This window comes from Mustelus asterias, chromosome 24 (genome assembly GCF_964213995.1).
Source record: "Mustelus asterias chromosome 24, sMusAst1.hap1.1, whole genome shotgun sequence".
NCBI lineage: Eukaryota > Metazoa > Chordata > Chondrichthyes > Carcharhiniformes > Triakidae > Mustelus > Mustelus asterias.
This window is the reverse complement of record NC_135824.1, coordinates 12,161,358-12,184,539: the sequence shown is the minus strand read 5'-3', so window position 1 is coordinate 12,184,539 and position 23,182 is coordinate 12,161,358. Positions and strand designations below refer to the sequence as shown.

General features: G+C 46.1%; 1 protein-coding gene across 4 annotated transcripts in view; it reads left to right on the top strand.

The window, feature by feature from the left end:
• Window positions 1-23,182, top strand: part of LOC144511208 (EGF-like repeat and discoidin I-like domain-containing protein 3) — a 105,829-nt gene that overhangs the window by 53,487 nt on the left and 29,160 nt on the right. For 2 of the 4 annotated variants that reach the window (XM_078241298.1, XM_078241297.1), the window contains exons 2-4: window positions 1,958-2,083; window positions 6,589-6,669; window positions 10,564-10,689. In XM_078241298.1, coding sequence (XP_078097424.1) covers window positions 1,958-2,083; window positions 6,589-6,669; window positions 10,564-10,689 — 333 coding nt within the window. The remainder of the gene's footprint in view (window positions 1-1,957; window positions 2,084-6,588; window positions 6,670-10,563; window positions 10,690-23,182) is intronic. The other 2 variants (XM_078241300.1, XM_078241299.1) reach the window with 1 other exon arrangement.

Below are 23,182 nucleotides of genomic sequence, written 5' to 3'. Positions count from 1 at the left end.
AATCTTAAAGAGAAAAAAAAACTCAGTCCCTTAATGCCTCAGTGATACTTGCTGATATTTTCCATCTGAAAAGCTGCCTAACCAATTAACCATTAAACCTGAGTGACCCGAGCGTCTTAACAACAATTGTCCTTGTGGCTTTAAAAGGACAAAGCCATAAAAATAATGCATTTGTGTACTGCATAGTATAACATTCCTATGAGTATAAGTAATATGCCATCTACATCAGCTTTTCACTCAGCCTTAGGGGAGGCGTAAAGGTATTGTCATTGCACTAGTAATCCAGAGACCTGGGGGCAAGGGTCTGAATCCCACCATGGCAGATGGTGACATTTGAACCCAGTAAAATCTGAAATTCAAATCATAGAACCATTGAATCCCTGCAGTGCAGAAGAGGCCATTCAGCCCATTGAGTCTGCACTGACTCTCTGACAGAGTATCTTTTCCAGGCCTATCCTCGTCCTATCTCTGTAATGCCACACCTTTCCAATGGCTAACTTATCTAACCTAAGGGGTAATTTAATATAGCCAATCCACCTTACCTGCACATCTTTGGACATATTGATTATCATCAATCGATTGTTGTTAAAACCCATCTGGTTCACTAATGTCCTCGAGGGAAGGAAATCCCTAAAAGACATTAGTCTTTAGGGGTACAAGATTCAAAAGTTTGAGGTCATGTACCAACTGACTCAAGAACAGCTTCTTCGCTGCTGCCATCAGACTTTTGAATAGACCTACCTTGCATTAAGTTGATCTTTCTCTACATCCTAGCTATGACTGTAACAATTCATTCTGCACTGTCTCGTTTCCTTCTCTATGAACGGTATGCTTTGTCTGTATAGCGTGCAAGAAACAATACTTTTCACTGTATGTTAATACATGTGACAATAATAAATCAAATCAAATCAAATCAAATCTGCTGTCCTTACCCAGGCTGGTGATTCCAGACCCACAGCAATGTGGTTGACTCTTAAATAGCCTCGCAGCCGCTCAGTTCAAGGACAGTTAGAATCATCGAATCCCTACAGTGCAGATGGAGGTCATTCGGCCCATCGAGTCTGCACGAACCACAATCCCACCCAGGTCTATCCCCGTCACCCCACGTACCTACCCCGCTAATCCCCCTGACTCTAGGGGCAATTTAGCATGGCCAATCCACCTATCCCGCACATCTTTGGACTGTGGGAGGAAACCGGAGCACCCCGGGAGAAACCCACACAGACACAGGGAGAACGTGCAAACTCCACACAGACAGTTAGGGATGGGCAACAAATGCTGGCCCAGTACAGCCAGCAACTCTGGCATCCAATGAATAAAAATAATTATAGTCTTAAAGATTCCTTTATTTCCTATCTTTCTGTCATTGAAAGAAGGTTATTGAACCAAATATCTTTTGCCTTTCTGACAGTCTCCCACCATAACTCTGGTGGGAATGCAGTGGAAGGGCAGCAAACTAGATCGTGACCCTAGTGTCCTCAGTGTTGATCATGGCCGGTGATCCAATTTCCGGTAGCTGAAGCCTCCACTCACCCCAAAGGAGGGTTAGGGCTGGGACAGGGACTTGAAGACCTGGGTGTTCCCACATCCGTGGTGACCAGTAAGTTCAGTGGAAGGAGGCATATGTGGCCCATATGAAAAGCCAGTTGTGTGACCCACCTTGAGCAAGCCAGAATTGAGGCCTAAACACTTTAAGAGAAAGACAGCAAATTTGTTCAGTTATGACAGAGGACACTGCAAGGGGTAATATTTATTTTTCAGCTGACATCTCTCCCCTCGGGCCGCTGGCATCTTCACTGTAGTGGGCATCAATGCTACCCAGCGATGGCGGGCAAATAAAAGGACCACCCCACCCAAAATCTTGAGCAGGCTGAATGGCTCAGATCCTCAGTGTTCACAATCCTGGTGTAACTGCCCACGCATTTCGGAGCCATTAATGCTTCTTGCTGCTCCACAGGTCATCCTTGCCTGCCTGATCCTTGCCAGAATGGAGGAACCTGTCTGGCTGGAGTCTCTTCGGATCCCTATTACTGCATCTGCGTGGACGGATTCACCGGAAAAGACTGCACAGAGGTAGAGCAAGGTAAGAACCCGGGGGAAGACCTTGACTGGCATGACTGATGCTGGGGTTTGAGCTGGTTGTTCTCCCGCCTTGTATATCTGTCTCATGGCTGCCACCTAGTCTTTTTTGATTTATTCGCTCAAGAATTTCACACTTCTGTGACTTTACACAGAAGTAAAGCAAGTAAAATTGGATTGATATTAAAGAAATAATTGAAGGCAAATAAAATGTCAGATGCAGTAACCTAAGATCACTGCTCACCACAACCTGGCTCCATGCCTAATAGCTTCTGCTCGAGTGGAATTTATTGCAGAAGAATTCAACTGCTATCAGTAGGTCATTGATTAGTGAGGCTATGCAGCTGTTTATTGGGGATCTCTGACAGTAAAACCATCTGTTGATCCTTTCAAATTTGGGTCCTATAAACTGCTGATGTGCTGCAATTGAGACAGGAGAGCAAGAGAGACTTTCATCTCATAGTGTCTTTCACAACCACTCGGTGTCCCTAAGCACTTTACAGTTAATGAAATGCTTCGTGAAGTGTCAGCACCATAGAGGAACTTGCAATGCTGTCGGATGGTCGCAGATTAATGAGAATATGATTCCAAGGCGATGGCCGTCCCTGTCACAATTGTACACAATGTTAAGTTATATCTAAGCCTGATAGCAATGTCTTTTTAGCTGTGGTGTGAATGAACGAAAAAGCTGGTTAAAACAAAATACTTGCATCTCTCTAGCACCTTTTTACAACTTCAGGAGGTACCAAAGTGCTTTACAGTTAATGAAACACTTTAAAAGTGTAGTCACTGTTAAAATTGTCACACCGCATTTGCACACAGCAAGATCTCACATGATAATGACCAGATCATCTGTTGATTAGATTTTGGCTGTGAGATAAACATTAGTCAGAACCTGGGGAGAACTTCCTGGCTCACCCTTCGAAATAGTGCCACGAGATCCCATAGAATCCCGACAGTGCAGAAGGAAGCCAATCGGCCCATCGAGTCTGAACCGACCCCAATCCCACCCAGGCCTTATTCCTGTAACCCCACATATTTACCCTGCTAATCCCCTGACACTCGGGTCAATTTAATGTGGCCAATCAACCTAACCCGCACATCATGGGACTGTGGGAGGAAACCGGAGCACCCGGAGGAAACCCACACAGACACGGGGAGAATGTGCAAACTCCACACAGACAGTGACCCGAGGCCGGAATTGAACCCGGATCCCTGGTGCTGTGAGGCAGCAGTGCTAACCACTGTGCCACCGTGCTGCCCAAATCTTTTATATTCACCTGATTTTAAAAAAGTTACATATTAAAACATCTGAGGAGGCAGTGGTGTAATGCTATTGTCACTCAACTAGTAATCCCGGATTCATTTCCGACCAATGGGTGTCTGTGGAATTTGCACATTTTCCCAGTGTCTGCGTGGGTTTCCTCCAGGTGCTCCAGTTTCCTCCCACAGTCCAACAATGTGCAGGTTAGGGTGGATTGGCCATGGTAAACTGTCCTTTAGTTTCCCAAGATGTGAAGGTTAGATTGATTAGCCATGGTAAATGTTAAATGTGGGGTTATGGGGATAGAGCGGAGTGGTGGGCCTGAGTTAGATACTCTGTCAGAGAGTCGGCACAGACTCCTTCTGCACTGTCGGGATTCTATTAAATTTGAATTTGATAAAAAATCTGGAATTAGAGGTCTGATGATAACCAGAAAATCATTGTTGATTGTCATAAAAACCCATTATGTTTACTAATGCCCTTTAGGCTGGCCTTAACTTGTCTGGTCTACGTGTGACTTCATACCCACAGTAATGTGGTTGACTCTCACATGCCTTCTGTCAGGGACAAGCAGTAAATGCTGGCCCAGCCAATGACGCTCACATCCCATAAATGAATAAGAAAAAGAGAGAATCATAGAATCTCTACAGTGCAGAAGGAGGCCATTCGGTCCATCGAGTCTGCACTGACAATAATCCCACCTAGGCCCTATCCCCGTAACCCCACGTTTTTGCCCCACTAATCCCTCTAACCTACATATCCTGAGATACTAAGGTGCAATTCAGCATGGCCAATGCACCTAACCCGTACATCTTTGGACTGTGGGAGGAAACCAGAGCACCCGAAGGAAACCCACACAGACACAGGGAGAACGTGCAAACCCCACACAGACAGTGACCCAAGCCGGGTATCGAACCCAGGTCCCTGGGGCTGTGGGGCAGCAGTGCTAATCACTGTGCTGCCCAGAGAGGATTGGGAACCAGCTCTCGTGAGAGGAGTTTTTAAAAAACTGAATAATTTTACTGTCTCGCTTTTGAGTCAGGGCCACAGTGAGCCCAACTTCTCAACTTGCAGCAATTCACTCTTTTGTCTTCTTTGCAAGTCTACCTTCACTCTAGATTGACGATCCTAAGGTGTGCTGAAATAAGGGTGGCCTGTATAACCGCAGAAAAGAAAGTTTAGGAGGAACTTCTTCACCTACAGTGTGGCAGAAGTCGTAAAAACGTTAGACTCATGCGAGAATTAGCTTGATCTTTTTGGTTAGGTACTTTGGCACAGTGACACAGTGGTTAGCACTGCTGCCTCACAGCACTAGGGATTGGGTTCGATTCCCGGCTTGGGTCACTGTAGAGTCTGCACATTCTCCCCGTGCCTGCGTGAGTTTCCTCCGGGTGCTCCAGTTTCCTCCCACAGTCTGAAAAAAACGACCTGCTGGTTAGGTGCATTGGCTGTGCTAAATTCTCCCTCAGTGTACCTGGTGTGGCGAACAGGTGTGGCGACTAAGGGATTGTCACAGTAACTTCATTGCAGTGTTAATGTAAGCCTACTTGTGGTTAATAAATAAACTTATTCTGGGGGGGTGAGTTAAAATCGGCCCAAGAAACCTCTTATTTATATCTTTCTTATGGCCTGAGGTAAGAACTTTGCAGTGTTCAGTCACAAGTATATAAATAATTCAACTCTGATGGATTAGCTTTACATCAAAAGGATCTATTTTGCTTATGTAACTAAGTCCTCCCCTCACTTCACAGTTCTATTCATGAAGTTGTTAATTCAGTGCCTGGACTAACAGAACTCGAGGCTATAATTAATTCAAACAATCTGGAACTAAACAATGTGGCTAAGTGACCTCCTGCTGTGCTGTAAAATACGATGATCTGTGCAAGAAAGATTTAACACTTCTATACTGTTTGGACTGTGCCTGGGATATTCCAAATTGCTCTGCAACGGAAAAATTGAAGACATTTAAAATGTTACTTGGGTGTATTGTCACTCAGCAAATGTCGCAAGTAGTGAATGGCCAGTTAATCTGTGTTGTGATATGAGGTGAGGGAGGAATGTTGGCCAGGACACCAGGAGAACACTTCGCTCTTCCATAGTGCTCTGGAAATATTGAAGCTCTGTGGACATCTGCACAGGGGGACAGGACTACATAAGATATAGGAGCAGAATTAGGCCATTCGGCCCATCCTGTCTGCTCCACCATTCAATCACGGCTGATATGATTCTCATCCCCTTTCTCCTGCCTTCTTCCCATAATCCTTGATCCCCTGATTGATCAAAATCCTATCTATCTCTGTGTCTTAAAGACACTCAATGACCTGGCCTCCACAGCCCTCTGTGGCAATGAGTTCCACAGATTCACCATCCTCTGGCTGAAGTAATTCCTCCTCATCTCAGTTTTAAAGCAACATCCCTTCACTCTGACGTTGTGCCCTCGAGTTCTAGTCTCTCCCGCCAGTGGAAACATCCTCTTCACGTCCACTCTATCTAGGCCTCTCAGTATTCTGTAAGTTTCATTTAGATCCCCCCTCATCCTTCTAAACTCCATCGAGTATAGACCCACACTCCTCAACCGCTCCTCATATGACAAACCCTTCATTCCTGGTATCATTCTTGTGAACCTCCTCTGGACCCCTCCAAGGCCAGCACATCCTTCCTTGGGTATGGGGCCCAAAACTGCTCACAATATTCCAAATGGGCTCTTACCAGAGCCTTATACAGCCTCAGCTGTACATCCCTGCTCTTCTATTCTAGCTTTCTAGAAAGTATTGGAGCATTAACCAAGATGAATCATATAATCCCTACAGTGCAGAAGAGGCCTTTTGGCCCATCGAATCTGCACCCATCCTCTGAAATAGCACCCTACCTAGGCCCAATCCCTCGCCCTATGCACGTAACCCTTGTGCATTGATCATGACCAATCCATCTAACCTCCACATTTTTGGATCTACCTTTTATTGAGTTAGCACTTTTCTTTTAAGTTAAGCAGTTCCCACATTTTGAGCCTCCATTTCTATCTGTGAGCAAACCTTAAGGAGTCTGAAGTACTGCAGTGGGGACTCTTATCTCGTGGGAGTTCCTTTGGGCACTGCCATTTTGTTATTTATCTTCAAGTTAGCTGTACCCAGGAAGTTCCTTGACATCACTTCCTGTGGTACACAAATTGTGCAACCATGTTTCTTCTCCCTCCCTCTCAGCATATCATTTTATTTTAATAAAATTTATTGATGCAATCAAAACAGGAAGTGGTGCAGAGAAACATACCGGGTACACGCTGGAAGACATAAGGTATAACGATGTCACTAGATACAGCAGTCCCTCAGGTAAGCTGCCTGTGATTTCTGACAACAGAAACAATGCTGTTGGACAGAAATGCAAAGCTTGACCATGCTTCAGGTCACAGATCTTCACGAGTCTTGTGCGGGGTTCAAAGCCATTCTCAAACTCTCGCAGAAGGTGCCAAACCCCTTTCTCTTTTCTTTAGTCTCTCTAAATTAAGTGTTTGGCAATTGTAGTCGCTGCTTCGTGCGTGCGTGCGCACTGACTGCTTGGGCTGCTGCACTCAACTTTCCATTCTTCGGCCTGTTTGAACGCTAGCTGCCAGTGTGGCGATTATGGGAATTGCTAGGCACATTCCTCAAACTGGCAGGCTGACTCTGATACCTGCTTCCTCGCTCTCCGACACTCTTAAATATGCATCCCAGTGAGACCTTTCAACTCTGGAGCTGACTAGTTGAAAGTGAGCTTTGTGCTTCGTGTGCCTGCGGTGTGTGAGTGCGGAGCCTCTGGGGTGAAGCAGAAAGCTGAGCGTACAACAATAGCTGCCTATGAAACCCGAGGGCCCTTCCTCTAGCTTAGAACCTGCATCATTCCACTTGACAATCATCTGCCGGCACTGGCAGATCCTTGTACCCCATTGCTGCTGTCTTTAAGTTGCTGCTTTTCTCAATAGATCAGACCTGCCCTTGAAATATGTCACGATTGTTTGGTAATTAGCCCAAAAGGGAATGTCCTTGCCCTGCAATTCCCCCCAAATTCTGACTCTTCTGTCCCTCCCCTCCTGAAGGGCGGCACAGTGGTTAGCACTGCTCCCTCACAGTGCCAGGGACCTGGGTTCGATTCCCGGTTTGGGTCACTGTCTGTGCGGAGTCCTCCCCGTGTCTATGTGGGCTTCCTCCGGGTGCTCTGGTTTCCTCCCACAGAACAAAGATATGCGGGTTAGGTGGATTGGCCATGCTAAATTGTCCTAAGATGTGTAGGTTAGGGGAATTAACAGAATAAGTATGTGGGGTTACGAGCATAGGGCGGGGTAGGGGGGTGGGCCTGGGTCAGGTGCTCTGCTAGAGAGTCCATGAAGACTTGATGGGGCTGAATGATCTCCTTCTGCACTGTCGGGATTCTGTTAAAAAAAACCCCACTGAATCTAATCTAAGTGAGCATTCCTCAGGTGTGAGCCTATCAATTGGCCACCTGACCGCATGGGTCAAAGCGACTTGTGTTTCTATTTATTGTCCCTACACATTTCTCAGTTGGAATCACAGAATGGGAGATGGACTGTAAGAACTTCTCTTCCTCCACCTTAGTATCGGGGCGGGTCAATGAGTGAAATTCCCATGGGCTCCTCACTGTGAGGCCTCAGACCATTTTAACTCATGCGTCCCCTGCCTAAAACTGGCAGGCAGATGGCAACGGGAATTGGGGCAAGAGTTGGACCCCAATGAGCGCTGAGGCAAATGCTCCCCAGTGAGGTAAGGAATACAGGACTGTGGGGGGTGGGGAGGGAGGGGGGGGGGGGTGCGGTCGTGGTTGAGCCAGTGGGAGTGGTGGGGCTGGCTGGCCCTAGACAACACAAGCACAAGATTTCTTTGTTCGACCTGGAAAAATCAGGCCACAAGGAACCTGGCCTTGGGGCGAATGACGGCCACATCCTGCCTCTGGTGTCTGTCTCCCTCTACTCCCATGAGTGGTAAGGCCTGGGCCTCCTCTGCCCACAACTCATCCTCCGGACCAAAAAAAATTAGATTTCTTACCTCAAGACGCCGTGCAAATCATGCATTTTTGGCTTAAAAGTAAGGAAACAGATACGACATTTCAATATTTATCGAGCCCCGATTTGCTTTCATTGGGAGATCACTGTGTCTGGATGTTAAAATTGCCGGGGATGCGGTAACACTGTGGGAACCGATTGGCTGCCCTCTTAACCCCTTGTCTGCACTATTCCTGCCAGGCAGGCAGTATTAAAACCATCACCGTCGCCATTTCCCATCACCAAGCCAGCTCCAGTTTGTTGCCTTACCTCAGGTGGATCTAGCAACCTTCCCCAGTTTGTAAAGGTCGAGATCTCACTGGATGCTGTGTTGAGTTAAAGTACTGAAGGAGTAAGTATGTTGGCTGGGAAATTTCTCAGAGGTGCTCTTTCTCTGACAGTGTTACTGTACAACGCCAACTTGATGCTTTACTAACAAGCAATCAGATTGAGAAAAATTGCAAATATTCAAAGTAAACTAATCGCAAATGAAGTTAACGAGGCGGTAGCATGGTGGCACAGTGGTTAGCACTGTCGCCTCACGGCGTCAGGGACCCGGGTTCAATTCCCGGCTTGGGTCACCGTCTGTGCGGAGTCTGCACATTCTCCCCGTGTCTGTAGGTTTCCTCCGGGTGCTCCAGTTTCCTCGCACAGTCCAAAAGATGTGCTGGTTAGATGCATTGGCCATGCTAAATTCTCCCTCGGTGTACCCGAACAGGCGCTGGAGTGTGGCGACTAGAGGATTTGCACAGTGTTAATGTAAGCTTGCTTGTGGCTAATAAATAAACTTAACTGCAATAATAAAACCACTGTGTTGCGGCATGGTAGCACAGTGGTTAGCATTGCTGCCTCACAGCTCCAGGGACCCGGGTTTGATTCCTGGCTTGGGTGACTGTCTGTGTGGAGTCTGCACATTCTCCCCGTGTCTGCATGGGTTTCCTCCGGGTGCTCCGGTTTCCTTCCACAGTCCGAAAGATGTGTTGGTTAGGTGCATTGGCCATGTTAAATTCTCCCTCATTTTGCCCGAACAGGTACTGGGGTGTGGCGACTAGGAGCTGTTCACAGTAACTTCATTGCAGTGTTAATGTAAGCCTACTTGTGACACTAATAAATAAACATCACTGAAACAACACAGAGCAGATTAAACCTTCTGAGTAACAAAAATCTTTCGGAACTTGCACAGTTATTAATTGTTAAAAATGGGTTTTCTTTTTCATATTTATACAACTATGTCGCAGTTCTAAAGAAATTGCAGCAGCTCTGAAAAATATACCAGCTGTTATTTAGAAATTTTGCAGAAACATCAGCCTTTGTATTATATATATTTCCCCCTAAACTCCCCTTCTTGCCACCTCAACAGAACAAACAATAAGGACAACAACAACATGCATTTATATAGTGCCTTTCGCAGAGTTAAAAATCCTCCCCCATCCCCACCCCCATCGTGCTTCACAGCATTAGCAAGCAAATTTTCAGATGTTGGAACGTGTGATGGTCAAAGAGTAGGTTTTAAAAAGCATCTCATAGGGGAAGAAAAGAGAAGTGGAGAGGTTTGAGGAGAAATTTCCAGAGCTGATGTTATAATCTAAAGATGAGATCTGATCGATGTGGTTGAATTGAGGGGCTTTGACGAGGCAAATCGGGAAAACTCTTTCTGCTGTTTTGGTGAATCGGTAACTAGAAGGCATAAATTTAGGATCATGAGCGGAGGAGGAACAAGGGGAGAGGATTTCAAATAGGGTCGTTGGGACGTGTCTGACTAAACTTGGCAATGGAAATGGAATCTATAATAGCTTCGAAAAGGGAAGAGGATCAATATTTTAAGATGCAAAATTTACAAGGGAACGGGGAAAGGGACAGGAGAGTGGGACGATGATTATTTGTAACTGTTGCAGAGGCAGGATTGGAGATTTTGATCCCAGCCTTTTCCTAAGTTTGTTGTCCAAATTATCGAGCGTTAAGGTTCAGGCTGGATAGCTTTCATAGTGTGGAAGGCAGCTGACAACTGCTCCACTGATAAGGATGTCAACTAGTTAATAGCTTGAGTCCTACAACAAAATGCTTGTGGCCTAGATTCTAGGCCCTTGAATGTTGTACTTCACCTAGCAGCCAGACTGACTGGGTGATTAACTCTAGGCTGCCAATTTACGTGAACCTTCCTTCACACGATTATTTCTTTGTCCCGTTGCAGGGCCTTGTCACCCCAACCCCTGTCAAAATGGCGGCCTGTGCGAATTGGTATCACGTCGAGGAGATGTCTTCAGTGAATATACCTGCAAATGCCCAACTGGATTCCAGGGCATACATTGTCAAACAAGTAAGTGAAAATGATTTTATTTGGAAGTGATTGTGAAGAATCTGTGGATATCACCGCTGTTAAACCATGGGTGTTGGTGACTGGGTGGCATGGTGGCACAGTGGTTAGCACTGCTGCCTCACAGCACCAAGGTCCCAGTTTCAATTCTGACCTCGGGTCACTATCTGTGTGGAGTTCACACATTCTCCCCATATCTGCGTGCTCTGGTTTCCTCCCACAGTCCAAAGATGTGCAGGTTAGGTTGATTGGCCATGCTAAATTGACCCGATGTTTGGGGGATTAGCAGGGTAAATGCGTGGGTTGCGGAAATAGGGCCTGGGTGGGATTGTGATCAGTACAGACTCGATGGGCCGAATAGCCTCGTTCTGTACTGTAGGATTATATGATTCTATAAATCGAGTGTGCTGGCACCTGGGGTCCACATTGTGGCAGAAAAACAGACCCTGAATTGAATAGTACCTCCTTCAATTCCTCATTAAATTGGCAAATATATTAATTGAAATTCAACCAAGTGATCAGATGTTGGTTGTAAAATACTGAGCTCTGTTGGTCTTGATTCTCTTTGAACCCATCTGTTAAATTAGTATTCTACAAAATTTTACCTTTGAAAACGTCTACTCTTAACTTCAGTTGTGAGGATAGATTGGAGAGGTTGGGACTGTTCTCACAGAATCATCATAGAATTACTACAGTGCAGAAGGAGGCCATTCGACCCACCAAGTCTGCATTGACTCTCTAACACAGCATCTCATTCTTGCCCTATCCTGGAATCCCCACATATTTACCCTGTTAATCCTTTAACCTACGCATCTTGGGACACTAAGGGGCAATTTAGCATGGCCAGTCCAACTAACCTGCACCCCGTTGGACCTTGCATGGAAACCGGACCACCCGGAGGAAACCCACACAGACACAGGGAGAACGTGCAAACTCCATGCAGACAGTCCCTTGGAGAGAATAAGACGAAGAGGAGATTTTATAGATATGCTCAAAATCATGAGGGGGCTGGAGAGAGTAGATAGTGAGAAACATAGAAACGAAAAGCAGGAGTAGGCCATTCGGCCCTTCAACCCATCTCCGCCATTTATCCTGATCATGGCTGATCATCGAATTCAATATTCTGATCACCTCTTCCTCCCATATCCCTTGATTGCTTTTGCCCCAAGAGCTATATCTAATTTCTTCTTGAAATCAGACAACGTTTCGGCGCCAACTACATTCTTGTGGTAGTGAATTCACCACCCTCTGGGTGAAGAAATTTCTCCTCACCTCAGTTCTAAAACGTTTACCCCTTATCCTCAAACTGTGACCCCTGGATCTGGACTCCGCCACCATTGGGAACATTCTTTCTGAATCTACCCTGTCTAACCCTGTTAGAATTTTATAAGTTTCTAATGAGATCCCCTTTCACCCTTCTAAACTCCAATGAATATAATCCTAACCGACTTAGTCTCTCCTCATATGACAGGCTGCCATCCCAGGAATCAGCCTGGTAAACCTTCGCTGTACTCCCTCTATAGCAAGGACAGCTCCCACGTGTAAAAGGATTGGGAACGAATGGGCACAAATTTAAAGTGATTTGTAAAAGAAGCAAATGTGTTGCATAATGAGTGGTTGGGGGTTGGAATGCACTGATTGGGAGTGTGGTGGAGTCAAGTTTAATCGAGGCGTCCGAGAGAGCATTTGATGATTATTTGAATAGAAACCCCTACAGTACAGGAGTACGGGGAAAAGGCACTAAGGTATTATGCTCATTTGGAGATATGATGGGCTGAATGGCATTTTTCTGCGCTGTAGCAATTCTGTGATCCTGTGAATTTAGGGCTTTGCTATGTGTGAGATTGAGGTGCTGAATTGGTTGAATAGGACTGAAGGTATACCTCTGACTCATGTTCATGTCGAGTGATTGTTCATGATCCTTGAAAGTTTTCCTTATAATCCCTATTATTATTGAATCATAGAATCCTTACAGTGCAGAAGGAGGCTATTCGGCCATCGAGCCTGCACCGACAACAATCTCACCCAGGCTCTATGCCTGTAGTCCACATATTAACCCTGCTAATCCCCTGACACCTAAGGGGCAATTTAGCACGGCCAATCTACCTAACCTGCACATCTTTGGACTGTGGGAGGAAACCAGTGCACCTGGAGGAAACCCACGCAGACATGGGGAGAACATACAAACTCCACATAGACAGTGACCCGAGGCCAGAATCGAACCCGGGTCCCTAGCGCTGTGAGGTAGCAGTGCTAATCACTATGCCACTGTGCCGTTATTCTTAATAATCTTTCTATAATTTGGGTTCAGAGAGAATCACAGGCCACTTATTTGGTTTTAAGGGAAAGAAATTGTGCATCCAACACTTTAAATTTTGATTTTGAGAACCATGCATTATCTCTGCAAATCTAAAAATCTGTTCTTGATATTAAAGCCTGTTAGACTCGACCCCGAGACTAAGTTAGAGTAATTAATGTGTCTCCTGACAGCCCCCATGATAGCCTGCAAGAAATCCACCAGTGAGAAGCCGCTATCTATCGGTGGTTGGATCTCATCCCAGAATAGTTTCAGAAGAACCAGACAGCTGACTCATTTCAAAAGGACTTAAAGGGGAGATTGTTCTCAAGCTGCTATTTCTGAAATTTCCAGTCATGTTACAGATTTCTCATGGTCAGACCAGTGCTGGTAGCATGACAACTTCCACGTGCATGCTGGCAGTACCTGGTCTTTATCACTCCACTATCGCCATTAAAATTATAGGGTGGGATTTTCCAGCCCTCCTTGCTGGTGAAATCTTCTGGTTCAACCCACGGCGACCCTGCGTGGCGGGTTCACCAAGGCAGGATGCGGGAACCACGCAAAAACGTTGGCGGGACTGGAGGCTGTATCACCTGCCGGAAAACATAAAACACGCCGGGGGATCAGAAAATCACACCCATAATTTAACTATTTGTTCATGGGATGTAGGTGTTGCTGGCTGGGCCAGTGTTTATTGCCCTTCCCTGAGGGCCTTTAAGAGTCAACCACATTGCTGTGGATCTGGAGTCAGACGCAGGTAAGGACAGCAACTTTCCTTCCCCAAAGGAACCAGATAGGTTTTTATAACAGTCGACAATGGTTTTGTGGTCATCGTTAGACTTTTAGTTCCAGATTTTTATTGAATTCGAATTTCACCATCTGCCGTAGTGGGATTTGAACCCGGGTCCCCAGAGCATTATCCTGAGTCTCTGAATTACTAGTCCAGCGACAATACCAGTAGGCCATTGCCTCCCCCACAGAAGGCCCATCCTATTTGTCCAGGATTTAGGAGGTGCCGTTAAAGAAGTCTTGGCGAATTGCTGCCTTAAATCCTGTAGACAGTATACCCAGTGGCAGTGGCATGTGGGTGGTGAAAGGAATTAATGTTTATGGCAGTCAGAAGTGCTATATAATTGCAAGTTGTTTTAATTTATGTATAGTCGTAAAGCGTATAGAAACTTGTATCGTCTGGCTCAGTCATTCGGACAGTATTGAATTGCAGCACTCCCTGAGTACTGAATTGGAGAGTTGGTCGAGATTTGTGCTCAAGGGTTGAATTTTTACTGGCCCAAGGTGACAGGACCGGTGCGTGGGGGTTGGGGTGGTGTTACAGGGTGGTAGGGGGAGGGTCAAAGTAGCGGGGACCTGCATTAGGATAGCTCCCTTTCACTGTCCTGTCGCTAGAGAAGTTGTCCAATTATCAGCCCTACTGCCGGCAAGTGCGAGTTTTGGATTCCCCTCTCCAGCCTGCCATTGGTGTTCCAAAGCCCCCAGTAAAATTCATCCAAGTCTCTGAAGTGCGACTTGAATATCCAGCCTTCTTGATTCAGAGAGGAGAGTGCGTCCAACTGAACCGCACCACAGACATTGTCCAGTTGGGTTTTGTGTGAGAGTTGCTCTGTAGCCTCCAGAATTTCCGCTTCACTACATAAATCTTGCTGCCGGTGAAATCAAATTCATACTTGATGCACATTTCCCCCCACTAAGGAACAGGCAGAGGGCACTTTGATTTGGCCACTGCAGCAAAGGCTCTTTGCCAACTCAACTGGAAGAATTTGGATTAATTGAGTCAATCCGCTCTAGTTGATGGACAGTTGAAAACACGTGAGTCATCCTGAGGGGGAAAAAAGCTGCCCTTTGACCTCTTCACATCAGGAAGTGATTTGATTTGATTTATTATGGTCATGTGTTGGAATACAGTGAAAAGTATCGTTTCTTGCACTTTATACAGACCAAACATATCGCTCATAGAGTACATAGGGGAGAAGGAAAGGATAGGATGCAGAATATGGTGTTGCAGCCACAGGTAGGGTGTAGGGAAAGATCAGCTTCATAGATGATAGGTCCATTCAAAAGTCTGATGACAGCAGGGAAGAAGCTGTTCTTGTGTCTGTTGGTACGTGTTTTTACACTTTCATACCCCTTGCAGCATTGTAGTGTACACAGGGAACTGGGTCACAGGGTGAACTCAGGAAAAATAACTTGTTTAACCTCAGGGGTCTAGCTTGAAATCCAGCCTGATTTTTGAGATGAAAGGGTTTGGGACCCTTTCAATCCAGGTGCTAATGGGTGTCGGACCATAACACAAAACCCCTTTTCAATTGTTGCCAAATTGACAATTCTGTAGCCTCAGCGAGATTGTCAATGTGTAAGAAATGAGAAAATGTTGCCCTTACACAGCAGGGGACACTCTGGAATTTAGGGTTGGGGTGAATTGTCATGGAAATGTAGAGAGAGTTTCAAAATGTGTCTTCCCTCCTGCCATAACAGACCTAAGAGCGCTGTGTCAGACCTGCACTGTCCCAGGCCTAAGGGTGCTTGATGGACACAGTTTTGCAGGAGAGTTACTTTATGTCAAAACTGTGCTGAAGGTGATAGGAGCAGGAGTAGACCATTTGGCCTATCAAACCTGCCTTGGCAAGGTGATGAGTTCATGGCTGCTCTGAATATGGCCTTAACTCCACTCTCCTGCCTGTCCCCATGTTAATCAAAAAGGCATGCTCAGGATGCAGACAACTGAAAGGTGGAATTGGTCAACAGAATTAGCGCAAAATGGGCTGATAACAAATTGGCAAGCTGTTTCATGCCAACAGGAATAGTGTAAACTAGGCAGGTGAGTAATGTCGCCTCAGGGAAGACCATGCGTGGAATTCTCCATTGATGAAACTAAGTTAAGGGGAGAGATACAAAAGTGTCCAGAGCAGCACTTTTTTCACACAGACGGTGGTGAGTGTCTGGAACAAGCTAGTAAGAAGTCTCACAACACCAGGTTAAAATCCAACAGGTTTATTTGGTAGCAAAAACCACTAGCTTTCGGAGCGCTGCTCCTTTGTCAGGTAAGTGGGAGTTCTGTTCACAAACAGGGCATATAAAGACACAAATTCAATTTACAAAATAATGGTTGGAATGCGAGTCTTTACAGGTAATCAAGTCTTAAAGGTACAGACAATGTAAGTGGAGAGAGGGTCAAGCACAGGTTAAAGAGATGTGTATTGTCTCCAGACAGGACAGTTAGTGGGATTTTGCAAGCCCAGGCAAGTCATAGGGGGGTACAGATGGTGTGACATGAACCCAAGATCCCGGTTGAGGCCGTCCTCATGTGTGCGGAACTTGGCTATCAGTCTCTGCTCAGCGACTCTGCGTTGTCATGTGTCGTGAAGGCCGCCTTGGAGAACGCTTACCCGAAGATCAGAGGCCGAATGCCCGTGACCGCTGAAGCGTTCCTCAACAGGAAGAGAACACTCTTGCCTGGTGATTGTCGAGCGATGTTCATTCATCTGTTGTTGTAGCGTCTGCATGGTCTTCCCAATGTACCATGCCTCGGGACATCCTTTCCTGCAGCGTATCATGTAGACAATGTTGGCTGAGTTGCAAGAGTATGTACCGTGTACCTGGTGGATGGTGTTCTCACGTGAGATGGTCTACCTGTCCCGGCTGGAGACAATACACATCTCTTTAATCTGTGCTTAACCTCTCTCCACTCACGTTGTCTGTACCTTTAAGACTTGATTACCTGTAAAGACTCGCATTCCAACCATTATTTTGTAAATTGAGTTTGTGTTTTTATATGCCCTGTTTGTGAACTGAAATCCCACTCACCTGATGCAGGAGCAGCGCTCCGAAAGCTAGTGGCTTGTGCTACCAAATAAACCTGTTGGATTTTAACCTGGTGTTGTGAGACTTCTTACTGTCTTCATTATTCACACAGGGAGAGTGAGGGGACTCAGAAACAACCGTCACAGCGCTCACCCACATCCTCCACCAGCGCAGAGACTTACACGCCGGTGGGACGTAGTTCAGGGTTAGATTTGGGGTCGCTTTCCGAGGAACACCTCACTGACACATCTTCACAGCAGTCGGAGGCAGGGACAGCCCAGGTCTCAGGCATCCAGAGACAGCCACCCACTCAGTCCCAGCTGGATGATGAGCCTCTGGAAGCGGCTGCCAGCTCACTGGTGGAGATACAAAGAGAGGCAGCAGAACATCAGGCAGAGCTTCCGGAGTCTCTGAGCAAACTAGAACACATGATGGAAGAACCTGTCCGCGTCCTGACTAATGTCCTGGTTCCAACATGCGCATGCCTCGAGGCCACCATGGGAACCACCATGAAGACCCTGGTCCAGCAGGCGCTGCCAGATTTGCGCTTGGCCATATACACTCTGGTGGGCACCATCAGGATGTAGGCCACATGGGGACGAGGCATCTTGATCTCCCTCCAGGTGCCAGATCTTTGTCATGAGTCAGGCCGGGTCCTGGGAGGATGAACATCAGCTGGAGACCCTGGGGGCCTCTGCTTGGAACACTCCAATGGTGTGCAACCACTATGAGTTCTGCTAAGGGTTGTAATGCTTATACGTACACCAATATAAATGCAAATCCAGTCCTCTCAGCGATGTTTCTGCTACTCTTGCAGAAGTCAGGAAATAAGAACATAAGAGCTAGGAGCAGGAGTAGGCCATCTGGCCTCTCGAGATGCTCCACCATTCAATAAGATCATGGCTGATCTTTTTGTGGACTCAGGTCCACTTACCCGCCCGCTCACCATAACCCTTAATTCCTTTACTGTTCAAAAATTTATCTATCCTTGCCTTAAAAACATTCAATGAGGTAGCCTCAACTGCTTCACTGGGCAGGGAATTCCACAGATTCACAATCCTTTGTGTGAAGAAGTTCCTCCTCAACTCAGTCCTAAATCTGGTTCCCCTTATTTTGAGGCTATGCCCCCTAATTCTAGTTTCATCCGCCAGTGGAAACAACTTCCCTGCTTCTATCTTATCTATTCCCTTCATAATCTTATATGTTTCTATACGATTGCCCCTCATTCTTCTGAATTCCAATGAGTATAGCCCCAGTCTACTCAGTCTCTCCTCATAAGCCAACTCTCTCAACTCCAGAATCAACCTAGTGAATCTCCTCTGCACCCCCTCCAGTGCCAGTATATCCTTTCTCAAGTAAGGGGACCCAAACTGTACACAGTACTCCAGGTGTGGCGTCAGCAGCACCTTATACAGCTGCAACATGACCTCCTTTTAAACTCCATCCCTCTGCAATAAAGGACAAAATTCCATTTGCCTTCTTAATTACCTGCTGCACCTGCAAACCAACTCCTTGAGATTCCTGCACAAGGACACCCAGGTCCCTCTGCACAGCAGCATGCTGCAATTTTTTACCATTTAAATAATAGGCCATTTTGCTGTTATTCCTACCAAAATGGATGACCTCACATTTACCAACATTGCACCCCATCTGCCAGACCCTCGCCCACTCACTTAGACTATCTATATCCCTTTGCAGACTTTCAGTGTCCTCTGCACACTTCGCACTGCCACCCATCTTAGTGTCATCTGCGAATTTTGACACACTACACTTGGTCCCCAACTCCAAATCATCTATGTAAATCGTAAACAATTGCGGTCCCAACACTGATCCCTGAGGCACACCACTAGTCACTGATCGCCAAGCAGAAAAACACCCATTTACCCCCACTCTTTGCTTTCTGGCTTGGAGGGCAAGAGTTGACCACTGTCGAGTGTTGAAGACTGGCACATTCTAAGTTCCAGGATTATGTGCTGAGGGAAGCACTAAACCTTTGGGCAGTTGTCACTAAGGCTTAATTGGGAAAAAGCACTAGCTCTTCATCACTCACCTGCTGAAAGAGCAGTGCTCCGAAAGTTTATGATTCCAAAGAAACCTGCTGAAAGGTAATTGAGGGTGTGAATGGGTGGAGGGAACAGTGCATTCGTGATGAATGGTGTGAGGCAATTTTAATAAAAAATACATTTTATTTCAGTTATTTGGGAATTAAGAACCCAATAGTTTTACATGAAGTGAAAGTCAGTCCTGATATGTTCTATTACCAATGTATACTGACTCAGCTTGCTCTGACCCAGCAGAGTCAGATCCAGCAGGTTAAATACACTTAAGCCCTGTGTGCTTAGACCCAGTACAATTAGTCCTGACACAGCCATTCCTGGTATAGTCAGTTTGGTAATATTAGACGTGGTATATTGGTCAAAGTGTAACCAATCCCAAGATCCCTGATATGACTGGTGTCCAGTCAAAAATAGACTTACATTTTATACCTCTATCATTTAATAGTTGGACAGGTCCCAGCTGGTGAAAGATGAGAGGTTGTTTGAAATGGATTTGGGGGTGGCACAGTGATTAGCACTGCTGCCTCACAGTGCCGGGGACCCGGGTTCGATTCCGACCTTGGGTGTTTTGTGTGACGTTTGTACATTCTCCCCGTGTCGGCGTGGGTTTCCTCCGGGTGATCCAGTTTCCTCCCACAGTCCAAAGGTGTGCAGGTGAAGCGGATTGGCCATGGTAAATTGCCCTTTAAGTGTCCAAAGATGTGTAGGTTAGATGGATTAGCCGTGGTAAATGAGCAGGATTACAGGGATAAGGGTGGAGGCGAGGGCCTGGGTAAGCTGCTCTTTCGGAGAGTCGGTGCAGACTCGATGGGCCAAATGGCCTCCTTCTGCACTGTAGGGATTCTATGGATGTGTAAACGCGCCCTTTCATGGTAGATGACCAGGAGAAATGTTTCAAGTATTTCATAAAAATATAGTAAAATTGTAAATAATAGAACTCTGAAAGGAAAACACAAAGGGCGGAATTCTCCGGCCGCTCTGGTCTTAAAGCCGGAAACTCCTGCCCGACCGTCAGTGGCGTTTCACGTTCTCTGCAACCTGCCTGCCAGAATTCCAGCGGCGGGCACGATGGGAGAATTCCAGCCATGATGTTGGACTTACACATCAACATCTGAATAAAGGCAGTTTACCATCTGGGGTGGGGATTGGAACTGGAATTATTTCAGATGAAAGGCGTAAAGGCCCAAGGCCTAAAGCCACCTTTGGTTGTTTCAGGTGCTGATTGACCTCCGCCATTCTCTGTTATTTTGATTGTTCCTTTTTCAGGTCTGTTTGTTGTCTTTGGGCTATGAATTCTGTTCCCTTTTTCCCCTCCGTGCCTTTCTGTGAACTGCCCAGAGGCTTGTTTCAGCTGAAGAGTGGAGAGTTGTTTACTAAACACAGGATTCTGGATTTAAGAAGATTAACATGTTCTCAATATACAGAGGCTTTGAAAAGGATTTCCCAACAACTTGGCAAGACATTAGAACACCTGGTCAGTGGAGAGGAGATTAAAATCTTAGCAAGGTTCTGTCTGTGAAGATTCAGCATTTGCACTCTGCTTCCTCCCATCCCATTGTTACTCCCACTCAGACATTTTTCTGAGATCTCTACTCAACACGCACACACCCCATTCATTTTAAATCCAATATCACTTCACTTAATTTGTGGATAAGCAGTTGTTTCTGCAAAATTATCAAGTTTCATTGAATCCCTACAGTGCAGAAGGAGGCCATTCGGCCCATCGAGTCTGCCCTGACCACAATCCCACCCAGGCCCCATTCTCACATATTTACCCTGCTCATCCCCCTGACACTAGGGTCAATTTAGCATGGCCAATCAACCTAACCCGCACATCTTTGGACTGTGAGAGGAAATCTGGAGGAAACCCAGGCAGGGGAGGTGATGGCCGAGTGGTATTATTGCTGGACTATTAATCCAGAAACTCAGCTAATGTTCTGGGGACCCGGGTTCAAATCCCACCACGGCAGATGGTGGAATTTGAATTCAATTACAAATATCTAGAATTAAGAATCTACTGATGACCATGAAACCATTGTCGATTGTCGGAAAAGCCCATCCGGTTCACTAATGCCCTTTAGGGAAGGAGCCACAGCAATGTGGTTGATGCCCAGCTGCCCTCCAACTAGGGATGGGCAATAAATGCTGGCCAGCCAGCAACGTCCATGTTCCACAAATGAATGAATAGACACGGGGAGGATGTACAAACTCCGCACAGACAGTGACCCGAGGCCGGAATTGAACAATTCCCTGGCGCTGTGAGGCAGCAGTGCTAACCACTGTGCCACCGTGCCGCCCATGTGAATCAAGTATGCTTTCCTTGTATAGCATACAAGAAACAATACCTTTCACTGTATATCAATACATGTGGCAATAATCAAGTCATTCCTTTCCGTGTTCCACAGAAGTCCAAGGAGTGGGAGACTGCCCGAATTCCATGAGGGGAGTCTGATATGTTTTACACTTTTTCCCAAAGTTCAGTGACCCCCAGGTGTAGTGCTGAGGAAAACCCTCTCACTGAGCAAAGAACTGAGAGGAGGAGACATTCCTTTATTCAAGGGTGGTGAATCTTAGGAATTCCTTATCCCTGAGGGCTGTGGATGCTTCATTGTTGGATCACTTTAAGGGTGAGATAGACAGTTTTAAGGTTTCTCAGGAAGTTGTGGGCTATATGGAACAAGTGAGATAGTAGAGGTGAGAGAAGATCAGCCATGATTATATTGAATGGCGGAGCAAGCTTGAGGGGCAGTGTTGTCTGCTCCTGCTCCAATTTCTCATGTCCTTATGGCCAGAATTTTGCACTTGTCATGCACGCATGAACGGTGTCCACTTAGTGTTCAAAGATGTGTGGGTTAGGTGGATTAGCCATGGTAAAAGCATGGGGTTATCGGGATAGGGCAGAGGGGAGAGCCTGGGTGGGTTTTCTTAGACTCATAGAGGCTTACAGCATGGAAATGGGCCCTTTGGACCCAGATACGATATGCACTTCCACCCACAGTTCCAGCTGGCTGTCAATTAATTGGTTGCTAGCGTGAATTATATACTGAGAAAGAGGGAGGTGTCGGAAAGAGGGCAGGTGCCACATTAGTGAGGGTACAGGTGGGCATTTCCAACGAGCTTCCTGAAGGCTGGCAGCTACTGTGGAGCTGCCTCAGGGAGATACAGTATTGTTTCAAAGAAATTTGCACAAAAAAATGACGCAAACCCTCTCTAATGCAAATTCAAGCTACAAACAGCATGATGCATCACACCACAGCCCTCGAACATCTTTTATTTTATTTCATCCCAGACATTTTATCCCGCTCTGTATCGAGTATGAAGTGCAAACGTGATGGCTGCCTGGCTGATTGGTCCATCTGCCAACCGTAAATGTGCATGGGCCATATAAACACGACATCCTGCACCTTCTCCTTTCCTTCTCTATGAGCAGTATGCTTTCCTTGTGTAGCATACAAGAAACAATACCTTTCACTGTATATCAATACATGTGGCAATAATCAAATCAAAAAAATCTTAATAATTACCTCCTTAATGGACTTAATTGTCGGTGGGAGCTTTCCGACTTCCATGCACGCGTGTCGATGGGCATATGAGCACGAAGACACCGGGTCACATGCCCAGTGTCTTCACACGTGATTTTGGGTTGGGCACATGCCTGCTCATTCCACATAAAATTCTGGCCTGTGTTTTTAACTGGAACAACAGCAGAACCTAACTTACTAGAACCTGCATCTCACAGCTTACTGCCAGAAGAAGGTGAAACTTGCTAGCACAAGTGTAGTGAGGTAAGTAGCATAGATGTATTTAAGTGGAAGCTAGATTAGTGCTTGAGGAAGAAAGGAATGGACGGTTATACTGACAGGATAAGATGAAGTAGAGTGGGGGAAGCTCCATAGGACTGGCATAGGTTAGTCGGGCTGAATGGTCTTCATTTGTGCTATAAATTCTATGTATTACTGGGAAGCAACAACTAAAATAAATAAATTTTGATTTGATTTATTATTGTCACATGTATTAGTATACAGTGAAAAATATTGTTTCTTGCGCACTACAGACAAAGCATACCATTCATAGAGAAGGAAAGGAGAGAGTGCAGAATGTAGTGTTACAGTCGTAGCTAGGGTGTAGAGAAAGATCAACTTAATGTGAGGTATGTCCATTCAAAAATCTGATAGCAGCAGGGAAGAAGCTGTTCTTGAGTTGGCGGGTGCATGACCTCAGACTTTTGTATCATTTTCCCGACGGAAGAAGGTGGAAGAGAATATATCCGGGGTGTGTGGGGTCCTTAATTATGCTGGCTGCTTTTCCGAGGCAGCGAGAATTA